The sequence below is a fragment of the Papio anubis genome, chromosome 7 (assembly GCF_008728515.1).
Source record: "Papio anubis isolate 15944 chromosome 7, Panubis1.0, whole genome shotgun sequence".
Classification (NCBI taxonomy): Eukaryota; Metazoa; Chordata; class Mammalia; order Primates; family Cercopithecidae; genus Papio; species Papio anubis.
In genome coordinates, this window is record NC_044982.1 from 120,720,280 (window position 1) to 120,732,385 (window position 12,106).

Here is a 12,106-nt window from a genome sequence, read left to right on the forward strand (position 1 = left end):
AATGGGAATAGAAACCACTTCTCCTGAACAGAATCTGACTGAGGCCGTGCGGTGCTACACTGGTGAGGGGGTTCCCAGGAGCGGTTCTCTGGAGTTTTCTCCAGAGGCTGACGTGGGGTTGGCGGAGAAGGAGCGCCGTCGAGGCGCGTCGAGGCAGCGCGCCGCCTGCCCAGGTGGCCCAGAGCCCGAGCCGGAGTGGTGTCCGGCGCCCCTCCCCGCCGCTCGAGCCCTCCCACTTCCTCTGAATGAGCCGCTGCTGTCAGGGAGCCCGGCGCCCGGCGCAGTGCAGGCTGCAGGCGCCGCGCCGAGGAGGCTGCCGCTCTGGCTCGCCGCCCCCCGCCGCCGCTGCACACCGGACCCCGCCGCCGCACCGCGGGCCATGGACCTGCCCAGGGGCCTGGTGGTGGCCTGGGCCCTCAGCCTGTGGCCAGGTACGTGCCCACCCTCTGCCTCCCCTTGCCTCTCGGAGTCCCTCCCTGGGCCCTCGGGGCTTGGATCCAGCGGCCAGCATCGGGACGCGACGCTCCTCCCAGGGTCAGACCTTGGCTGCTCTTGGGGACGTGGGTCCCCCAGGGACTGGCCCTAGTCTAGCGGTTCTGTCAAGTTTCGCAAAAGAGGGAGGTGCGCGGAGGCTGTTGAGAACCGGGACTCTGATGTGTTTGGGAAGAGTTGAAGAGGCTTGAGTTGAAAAGCGCCCAGAGCTGGTGGCCCTCCTGGGCGCCTTGGGTGCCTCCAAGGCCCACGCCGGGGTTCCCACACGGCTGCCAGGGGCACTCGGGTGTCTCGGGGGCGCCGCAGGCGCGCGGCCCGGGCTGGGGAAGCGGACAGCGCCCAGAGAGTGTGCCCCAGCTGCCCTCCCTGGCTCGGGGAAAGCATCTCAAAGTTTGGAGAGCTGGCGCGGCGGCCCCGGAGGGCTTGAGGGGTGGGGATGAGGGCTGCCCAAAGTCCCTCCGGCCAAAGACAGAGCAAAGCCCCTGGGCTATGGCCGGTAGGCGGGGGCTAGCCCTCGTCGGCCCGGCCAGCAGCGGCGGGACCCAGCTACGCAGCGTAGGACCCCGGGAAACGTTACCTGATACCGGGGGTAGGGACCCGGCATCGCCTCCCAACCCGCGCTCGGAATTATGCAATTATTCAATAATCTGGGGAAAGCCGCCGTCGCCTAGACGCGCGCCGCCGCCTAATGCACTCCAGGTGTTTGGGCGCGGCAGGAACCTCCGGCCCGAGGGGCGCACGGCCGGGAGCGGGAGGCCAGCCCTGGGCTCTCCTCCCTAGGGTACCCCGGCCCCGGCCGTCCCACGCCGGGCGCCCCGGTTCCACCCTCCACGGGGGCGGCCGCCAGTGATGCCGTTCTGTGGAAGGCGTCCGAGTGCTCCGGCAAGGGCCAGCGCCTAGGTTACTGGCCGGGCGTGGGCGCTCGCCCTTGCCTTCCCTTCTCCGTGGGCTCCAGGCCCGAGCTGGGGCCAGTAGTGGGGCTCAGATGCGGTGGTAGTGGGAGAGGTGCCCTCAGGGAGCTCAGGTGGAGACCATCCCGCAGCCGTTTGCCCCAGTCCCCGGGTACCACGTAAAGCAAGTCCGCCCTCCTGTCGGTCTGCAGAGGAGCTTCTCAGAGGGCTCATGGTTGAATGGGCCTCTGGCTAGTGGACTCCTAGAGTCACAGTTTAAAACAATCATGGATGCATTGAGTTGTGGGAGCTTGGAAGGGAGAGCAGGGGAAGAACTGCCACCAGGCCAACATGCATCTAGAAGCCAGCTGCGGAGGAGGCCAAGCCCATTTAGGTGCATTTAGACAGCAGGGGAGAATCTTTTCCAGGAGCCGTCCTCATATCGCTCGAGATCCAGCCACAAGAAAAGAGACGCACTCCTGTGTGACTCCAGATAGGTGGCTCCATCAGAACCTTGGGAAGGAGTGGCCGTCTTAGGGGCTAAGGACAGCCTGGACCTCAGGAAGCTAAGAGTGATGGCTTTGGAATCAGACCTGGCTTCCACTTCTGGCTCTATATCCCCCGCTAGCTGTTCAATATAGGACTGGTAATGCAACCTTTCCAACAGGTTTCCTTATGTGAGGAATGGAGACACAAATTCCTTGTCAGTCAAGTTGTCAGGATACAGTAAGGCACTGTAAGAAAGGCCCTTAACACAGGGCTGGGTGCACAGTAGGCTTTAATCAATGGTTGTTAATGTTATTGCTACTCAAGGAGGAGGGGGTGAAGAACAAGGACATTAAAGGACCTCTGAAGACACAGGATTTGTGACTCAGAGCTCTGCTTATATGGCAAAAACCACTCCTGAGTTACTTCTGGTCAGTTGTGTTCTTGAAATATGGGATTCATTAAACATATCAATCAATGTTGGAACAACGACATCTGCTTGCAAGGAGCTGGGGGTGGGGCCCAAGCATGTGTGCAATCTGGGTCTTGCCTGTAACTGAGAACAAGCCAAGGCCAGGGAAAGCTAAACAGAGGCACGAGGGCATGAATAGCATGGAGAAACGAAGGGCTGGGTGTTCAAACAAGAGAAGTTCAATTTCGGCCAGATTAAACAAGAAAGTCTTCCTGGAGGAGGAGATACCATTTGAACTGGCCTTGAAAAAGTGTGTAGAGTGTGCATGGGTCTTAAAGTGAGAATGTTCGTATTTTGGAGTGTTATTTTCTGAGACTAATTAAAGAAGATGATGAATATTTTTAAACCACTCTGGTCGGTGTGGACTTTGAAGACCAGAAGGGTCTCAAAGATCACTGGGTTCATGCCTCAGGCTCCAGGACAGGACTGATGTTGATCTCTCATCCGTGCATTGCATGGATTCAATGTGAGGATTACCGGGAAGCTTGTCTACTGGTGATGGCAGTTTGTCTGGGCAGGGAATCTGTCAGAGGCCACATTGAGAGTGAGACCTCAAAGCATCTACTCTCCCAGAGCTCCCAGAGCTCCTGCTGCAGGCTAGACAGCGTGATGGGGTAGACAAAATTATCAGGAAAGCCTGAAAAAAGAAGTAATCAAGTCCAAAAAGAGAGGAGATCAATTGACCAGAGCTTTACAGTCATAACCTATCTGTAGTAAGGGTGATGATTCTTAGAAGCGTAATCTTTGCTGAGCACCTGTTATCTGCCAGGCTCCATAAAGACACAAAGTGAGATCAGACACAATGTAAGGGTGGAGGCCCTGGAGTTTCACTGCCTGGGATTGGCCTAGGCCCTACCAGTTAGGGCTCTGTGCCCTTGGCAAGTTACTCCATGGCTCTGTGCCTCAGTTTCCTCACCTACAAAGTGGGGGTAATAATAGAACTTAGAGTCACAAAGATTAATGCTTAGAAAGTGCTAGGCATGTATTAAGCACTCAAGGAGGTTGTCTTTCTCCTCCAACATCATCAGCAGCAGCAGCAGCACTCAAGGTTTTGACTCTTCAGGATCTAAGGACACAGAGATAGAATTTTCAAACTCACGTTCACAAGAGAAGTTTAGAGGAAGTGCATTGAAGAATCAGAGGAGATATACATGCCAGGGCCCCAAATAAGTTAAGACTTTCCGAGTCCCTCCCTTAAAGCCTTGGCCCAAACTCTTGATCATAATAAGAACTCAGGGATGTTGTTTTCTTTGTTTGTTTGCCATCGGGGCTGTCTTGAAGTCAGTATGCTGTTGATGTGGATGTATTGTGGTGTGGAAGTGGAGAAAGCCTATACCATGCAACATGGCCCTTGTGGGTGGAGGTCCTACCCAACATAAAGTATCCTGTGGAAAAGCACAGTGCTAGACACCACGGATGTACAAAGGCTGAGGTCCAAGACCTGCTCCCAGCCTCTCCTTCCCAGTGGAGAGCGGGGAAGAATGGGAAGTTTGTCACTTTGCCACCCCATTGCCCACCTGCTGGGAACTTGTCAGCCAAGCCCCTCAGCTATCATTAGCTGAGGAGTTTCTGGATCTTTCCATGTCATAAGCGGGTCCTGGAGTCTCATTCTTTTTCTACTTACTCACCATGCCCCCAACTCTACCCATAGTGGACCCCTAGAGATGGGATGTCTATCTCCACGCTCTTCCCACCATTCCCAGCCCATCCACACAGGGCCGTGAGCCCTGGAAGAACTCAGACAGTATCTTACCTCTCAACCTTGCCCTCGCTGAACCTCTTTTTCTACCCTCCTGTAGTGGGGAGCTCTTCCTTCTTCTAACAGCAGGGACCTTCCCTTCCACTCTCCCTCCCTTCCACTAACACCCCCAGCTCCTATCACTTAGGATAAAACTATGTTCTAAGCTGAGCTGGCTTGGCTCTTGCTATGTAGAAGGGAATTTGGGGAATTTTAAAAGCCCCTGTTTCTTCGCCACAATGCCTGACTTTGGGTGTTATTGTCTCATCATGGGCTTCCAGAGCTTACTTTGGGAGTCAAAGTCGAACATTGTTCTAGGATCCATCATAACCCTCCCCAGGCAGTGATGGGCTCTGGCTGACTCAGGGAAAGTCAGCTGCAAAATGAGCCTTAAAAATCCTCTAATACAGTTCAAAACTGGTATCTCTGCTAATCCTCATCACTGAAGTCCCCTTCCCTGCCCACCCACTCCCCACCAACTGTAGGCTACCATCAAGGATTCGTAGCCATTTGGAACTTTTCCCTGAGCAGTCGTGAGCTCCAAAGACACCCACACGTCTTCAGCATGGAGTGCTTTCTATAGGAGCTGTGGTCCAAGGGCGACCCTCCACAACCCCATCATGCAGATACTAACTGTGTGAATTCTTCATCGAATGCCCATTAAGTTTGTTACCACTGACAGGAAAAGGAGAGGAAGAGACTGGTGTTGATCATCTTGTAAATCTAAAATAAGTGAGCTGCAAAAAATTCCGTGGAGAGTTTTCATACTATATACTTAAGACCTGAGTAACAGGACGTGTGAAATCGCACCTGGAGGAAAAAGTCAGTGAGGCCAAACCCCCTCCGTGCTGTTTCTCACTTCCTCCTTCACTGAAGCACTCACCAAGCAGAGAAATAATCAGCATATGTGTGGGCTTAGGACCCAGACTGCCCAGATGCAAATTCTTTCTACCCGGGTGACTCTGGATGAGCACCCCAGGCCTCATTTTTCTCAACTGTAAAATGGGCAGAATAACAACTTCATGGGACAACAATCAGGTTAAATGGTCCATATGTAATTCATTTGTGTCAAGTACTGAGAACAGTGTCTGGCACCCAATAAACCCCCAGCTAACAGAAGCATTATTACTCTTCCCATCATTTAATATTTGATTGATGCCAGGCACTGTGTCAAGCACCTTCTCACATCTCAGTAAGGCCTTGCTACAGTTGCACGAAGTCACTACTACAATTCTGCCATTCCACTACCGGGTTACACTTAGGAAGTTAAATGGCTTATCCAAGGTCATGTCGATAGCCTAAGAGGCATTGTCGGGATTTGTCTGATTCCAAGGCCACTGCTTATTTTTTTATTTTATTTTATTTTATTTTTGAGACAGTCTCGTTCTGTCACCCAGGCTGGAGTGCAGTGGCATGATCTCAGCTCATTGTAACCTCCATCTCCCAGGTTCAAGTGATTCTTCTGCCTCAGCCTCCTGAGTAGTTGGGATTACAGGTCTGTGCTACCGTACCCAGCTAATTTTTGTATTTTTAGGAGAGACGGGTTTTCACCATGTTGACCAGGCTGGTCTTGAACTCCCGACTTCAGGTGATCTGCCTGCCTTGGCCTCCCAAAGTGCTGGGATTACAAGGGCCACTGCTTTTAATCCATGCACCATACTCTCTTCAGGAAATGGACCTTGAGAGCACAGAAAGACAGTAAGTTGTCCTTGTTGAAGGAGCTGTCTTCAATAGCTGAGGAATTGAGGAATTGGGGAATTGTTGGGGACAGTATGCAAACAGCCACCCCCACAGGGGCACCAGTTTCTAGGCCCAGCTAGACAGTGACTCCTCCAACATGATGCTGGCTTGGTAGAAGTGGTCCTCCTATGATGACTCATTATGTGAGAATGTCTCTCCCCCTTCCCTCTCCCCACCCGGCTCAGGGCCCACCGGGCTCTGCCACCTGCCCTCAGGTGCCCAATACTCTGGAACACTGACTTCCCAGGGGCTGTCATTCCAGCCCATTCTCAGAGTCAAGGTTTGGCGACCTTCTCCTGCCTGCCCCGCCTGCTCCCATTCCGCTAATCAGAACCTTCTTTGAGCTTCAGGCCTAGTGAGTTAACTCATGTTGAACCACACTAATAAGTGATGACAACGTGATGTGTTCTACCCAGAGGGATTTCCATTTCAACTGGCTGTGCCTTGAGCCCAAGGAATAAAGGGCTAATGGTGGGATGTCAGGCACAAGGGCCAGCCAGCAGATGAAATAGGTGAGGCCGGAAGACCTACCTGGTGTAGTCCAACCACTCAGCCCCCTACTCCATCACTGGTCAGATACGTCCTACCCCAGCCCCTCTTGCTGATGGGCAGCCTCGTTCTACAATGTAGAAGAACCCAGCTTGTGGCTTGGGTGATGCAGCTCTAAAGCGGGCAGAGGTTTTTCCACGTGGCATGTGGGGTGAATTAGGCAAGTTGCTATAGCAATGCACTCCGGGATTCCAAACAGGATGACACAGAGAAGGGGTTCCTGCCTGCGCAGCTGGTGCTGACAGCTTTCTTCCCCCAGCAGCATCACTCAGCTGGGCCAGACAACCAGAAATCCTGACCCTGCGGATTTTCAGGACCCATTTCTTCCCTGAAGATGAGAGGACTGGGCCTCGGGAAGGCCATGGAAAAATTGTGGAATGGGCAAGTGGGTGTAGCTCTCGACAGTCTGCAAAGAGCACTCCCGATATTCCTTCTGTCAGTCAGGCCAGGCCAGGTGAGGCCAGAGGTCCTGCTGAGACAGGTGTGTTCATTAGATGGATGGAGAAACTGAAGCCCTTGCCCTCACCTCCTCCAGGCAGAAAGGCACAAAGCAGTCTCCATTCCCTCTCCATCTCCTGGAATTGCTCTCTCCCTGGCACTCAAAGCCACCTACATTCAGAGATCGGTGGCCATAATAAAGTCCCATCAATAGTTTGTAGACAGGGTTCTCTGAGATTATTCAAACCACATATGACACATGCGGGACCAGTTACTTCATCTGAAGGACCCAGTGCAAAATGAAAATGTGAGACCCCTTGTTCTAAAATTATTACGAATTTCTAGATGGCCACAGCAGAGTATTCACCAAGTGCAGGGCCTTTCGGAACACGAGGCCCTCAGCCACTGTACAGGCCAAGCGCTCATCAAACCAGCCCTGCTTACATGGCTCTCCCCACGGGCCTGTTATTTGGCAAGGAAGACACCATGATCCCACTTTACAGATGAAAAAAACTGAGTGGCCTGTCCATTTCACCAGCAGGTACTGAGCACCCACTAAGCCCCAGGCACCTCCAAGTTCTGGGAATTCCAAATTAGATAAAGCGCAGTCTCTGCCTCAAGGACCATGCAGAAGGCGCCCCACAGATCCCACAGACTGCAGGGCTCACCCCAAACACTGGTGTACATGGAGGGCAGGGGTGTCCGTGGAGCAGTTCCAAAGGCACACGCCAGGGCCGTGAGGTCATTTTTAAGCCACGGAATTAAGATGATTCTGTCTCCAGTTATTGCCCCCAAGTCTACAGATAGACTTCTTTGGGAACCTTTTTAGGGGATCTCTGCATCCTCAACACTGGGCTCTGGAGCTTCCACCTTGGCAGACTTGAGAAGCTGGGACTTAAAATTCCTGGCCTTTCGGCAGCCCCAGGTATTTATATTGGCATCGTCCTCCAGGGTCAGCACTTCTAAATAAGGGGTGACTCCTGTTCACCTGCCCACGTGGGCCTCCCATCTCATTCTGGCATGGAATTGTAGAGGGTCCGTGCTAGGCGGGAAGGCAGGGACCAGCAGATCCAGTGGTCCTTCATCCTGGGTGAGTGTGAGAACAACGATGTAGAAGAAAACTGTTGTGCCGGCCCCACCCCAGAACACATCATCACTCTCCACATTGGGGCCAGCAGGGACACTTCTCGAAGCTGTCCAATAATTCTAATGGGCATCCAAGATGGAGGATCACTGGTATAATGTAAACCCAGTCCCCAGTCAAGCAAAAAAAAATAAAAATAAAAACCCAAACACTTTCCACGGAAGGGAAATGACTTGCCTAGGGTCACACAACACCCGTGGTAAAGCCAAGATTTAACCAGTTCTCAGTTCTCCTGACTCTCAGTCCTTCTGGGATTGCCCAGCCTGCAGTGCTACGGGCTTCACAGCTGGGTTGGGTTGGAGACACAGCTTGAGAGTTTGAGAAGCTGAGTGCAAGGTGGACTTTGCAGATTGGAGTTGGTAGGTGGGGAGTGATTCATTGGTGATACTCTCCGTGTCCCCTACAAGGCATAAGCTACTTGATCCCTGTGTGGTCCCAAGGGGGAGACCAGGAAAACCAAAGAAGAGCTACAGATAGATTGATTTGGCTAAGGATGCCAGTCAGAGCTGTCCACAGACAGATGCACCAGCACTGGGGCAGGGGGTTATGGGAGGTGTTGGCAGGGGTTGATCGAAGTCCATTAGGGTCATTCCAACCCTGTGATCTTGGGCTCTGCTGAAGTTGAAGTGAGGGTTCAGGCAAAGGAATCACCTGACTCGGGATGGGACACCAGCAATGACAAGCCCAGGCTGGGTGAGGAAGGAATACTCCATCAGCAAGAAGGAGGCTGGCCTGGGGGGTGGGCTGAGCAGGGGGACTCCAGGACCTCCCTGAGGTCCCCAGCTCAGGTTTCATTGTCCCTCTTGCCCCCATTCATCCAGAGCTTTCTCCACAGCCGTCAAAGTGAGGCTCAAAAACAAACGAAGTTGTCTTCCTTTCCTCCCTAAATCCTCAGTGGCTCTCTACTACCATTGGGTTGAGTCCAGACTCTTTGACAGAGCCAACCAGACCAGGTAGGAATGGCCTACACTCAGGACTCACCTCTAACAGAGCCATACGTTTGGGCACGGGCACGCCCCAGCAGCAGCCCCAATGAAACCGAGCTTCTTAGTTTCTTAAACACACTGAACTGTCACTGGCTTTCACTCCTGTTGTTGCCTATGTCTGATTCTACCCTCCCCCTCATTTCTCCTGGCTGCCCCCCACTTATTCTTCAGGTCTCTGCTTGGCCACCACTTCCTCCTGAAAACCTCCCGTGACCCCCTCAATCAGTCAAGTGGGGCCCCACTTGTATGATTCCAAGGTATCCTGTACTTCCCCCACCACACAGTATTCCAGCTGACTGGACATCTCCCCTGCTGCAGAGGGAGCACCAGGAGAACAGGGACCATATCTCTAATCAGCCGCTGTAGCAGGTCTTGCACAGCACCAGACATAGCAGGCACTCAATTAAGATGTATTGAAGGAACAAAAGAACTCTCTGTCCAAGTAAATGGAAAGCTATTTAAGGGCAGAGTAGATGTCTTAAATTTCTTTGCACATGCACTCCAGGAGGTGATAGCACAATAGCCTTTGTGAGTCAGGTCCTGGGAGGTGCTCTGGGGGATAAAAGATGAGAAGAGATAACTCCTGCCTTTCAATTAGCTTATGGTTTAGCAGGAGAGAGATTTTTGGATAAATAACTACAATGCAAGGGAGGAAGTAATGACTACCAGACAGCTACAGATAAGGGACTCTGGGACTTGAGAGGTGGGAGAGAGATTGTTTGTAAATGCAAGAAGGACTGGGGCTGGCAGCAAGAGGGTTGGGTAGAGAGTTCACGTGGGCAAACTGCCTGAAGTTTGGTTGGCAGGATGCTGAAGTGTGTGCTGTGAGGAACGGCAAGAACAGAACAGTGGGCTGAGGCCACTGAGAGGAAACCGAAAGCCAACTAAGGCATTTGGGTTTAGCAGATAGGAGCCATGGAAGGTTTCTGAGGGAGAGCAGTGACATGTTCTATCTGTGCTTGGAGGAGCTTCCTCAGGTGGGAGGAGGAGGCTGGATACAGCAGGGCTACGATGGGGAGAAGGTGGAATGATAAGATGGCTACTGCAGCAACCCAGCAAGGGGACGCCAGAGTGAAGTAAGGTGGTGAGATGCAAAAGGAGTGAACCCAGGGGGATAGAATTTAACAGGGCCCGGTCACCAGAGGAGGAAAGGTGTCTGGGAGACCAAGGGCGGTGTCACCAACCTGAAGAGAGGTGTGAGAGGACGAGAGGTTTTACAGGGGAAGTTGAGTCAGGCCTGAACGATGACTTTGCAGTGCTCGTGGGCAGGTGGAGGTGGCTCTCAGGCAGGGGGGATGTTGCTTAGGAGCATGCCAGTGAGTAGTCGGACTTGGAGTGATTTGACTGGGAGCTTTCACACAGACGTGCCTCAGTGGTGCGAGCCTGAGTGAGAGGGAGCGCCCCACAGCACGGAGCCTCTGTCCCTCCACCCCTTTCCAGGCCCAGAAGCAGTGATTCATGCCCCAAACTTAAAGAGAACTCAAATTCTGACTTTAAAAGCCTCTTAGAGCAGAAGAAACCAACCAGAGGGCCAGGCCAGACCACAAGCCAAACGTCAGCTGTGGAATGTGCTTGCTGCTGACCCTGCTGTGAGGCCAGCCAGGGGCAAAGGCACCGGCAGGCTCAGCAGCAGGCCCTGCCATCGTCCTGAACATGGCCCAGTTGCCACCGAGAGTATCACTGCTCTTAACTCTGTTTTTAAAAATTTTTAATAAATACATAATAATAATTGTACATATTTCTGGGCTACATAATGTCCTCTCTTTTCAGCATGGATCTGTCTGCATTCTAGCCCATCTGAAACCCAGCCCCTCACCCCCACCCCCACCCAGGCTGGCTCCACATCACCCTTGTGTGAAGGCTCTGATCTCCCATCCGTCTTCCCCACTCTGCTCAGCCCAAAAGACAAAGGCCAGGAGTCAGGTTACATGAGGGGTAAGGGGACAGAAAAGCTCCCATGGCCTGTGGCGACAGCCCCCCTCACTGGCCTCCTTGCATCTGCCCTTGTACCTTGAGGATCTCCCACCCAGCAGCCAGAGGGCTGCCACCAGAATGTAAGTCACATCATGTCATGTCCCTGCTCTGCTCCAAACCCTCCAGGGCTCCCCGCTTACTCTGAGTAAGAGGTCCCGTGTGATCTGGTTCCCCTGCCTTTCTGACTTCATCCTCTGTGCCTTCCCCACTGGCTCACTCCGCCCCACCCCCAGGGCCTCCGGGCTGTTCGTGAAACACACCAGGCACCTTAGACTTTGCACTTGCTGTTTCTTCTGCCTCGAATGCTCTTCCCCGAGAACCTCGCTCACTTCCTGCAGGTCTTTACTCCAACATGCTTTTCCCATTGAGGCCTTACCTCGGGCTCCTACCTAAATTTCAACCCTCCTGCATGCATTCACATGCATAAACTCCCCTCCTATACCCCTTCCCTGCTTTAGTCTCGCCAAGGCTTTTTTTTTTTAATTTTTTTTTATTTTTTGAGATAGAGTCTCGCTCTGTCGCCCAGGCTGGAGTGCACTGGTGCGATCTCTGCTGACTGCAAGCTCCGCCACCTCCTGGGTTCACGCCATTCTCCTGCCTCAGCCTCCCTAGAAGCTGGGACTACAGGCACCTGCCACCACGCCCGGCTAATTTTTTTGTATTTTTAGTAGAGACGGGGTTTCACCGTGTTCGCCAGGATGGTCTCGATCTCCTGACCTCGTGATTCGCCCACCTCGGCCTCCCAAAGTGCTAGGATTACAGGCGTGAGCCACCGCGCCCGGCCTCTGAGGCTTTTAATACTATCTCACATTATTACCTGTTTTATTTATTCATGTTGTATATTGCCTGCTTCAATGGAATGTAATCTTCCTGAGAACAAGGATTTTTGTCTGTTGAGTTTCCTTATGCATTCCAGGGCCCAGAGCAATATTTGGCCAGAGTACACAAGTGATAAATAGTTCAAGAATGAATCAATCAGTCAGTTAAAATCTCCCCACCAGCCCGTCACAGTTGCTAGAAATCCCATTATTAATCAATTACCCCTTTTAGATAAGCCAATCACCCTTCTTATGACCCCAGGCCACTAGGTGGGTACACGAAATCCCATTATTAATCAATTACCCCTTTTAGATAAGCCAATCACCCTTCTTATGACCCCAGGCCACTAGGTGGGTACACGTTCATTCCTGACGTTTC

The 12,106-nt window shown here is 52.6% G+C and overlaps 1 protein-coding gene across 1 annotated transcript in view; it reads left to right on the top strand.

Annotated features, from left to right (window-relative positions):
* Positions 1-289: 289 nt before the first annotated feature.
* ITGA11 (integrin subunit alpha 11) overlaps positions 290-12,106 on the top strand; it is a 133,908-nt gene continuing 122,091 nt past the window's right edge. The window contains exon 1 of the mRNA XM_003901113.5: positions 290-431. Coding sequence (XP_003901162.3) covers positions 380-431 — 52 coding nt within the window. The 5' untranslated portion in view covers positions 290-379. The remainder of the gene's footprint in view (positions 432-12,106) is intronic.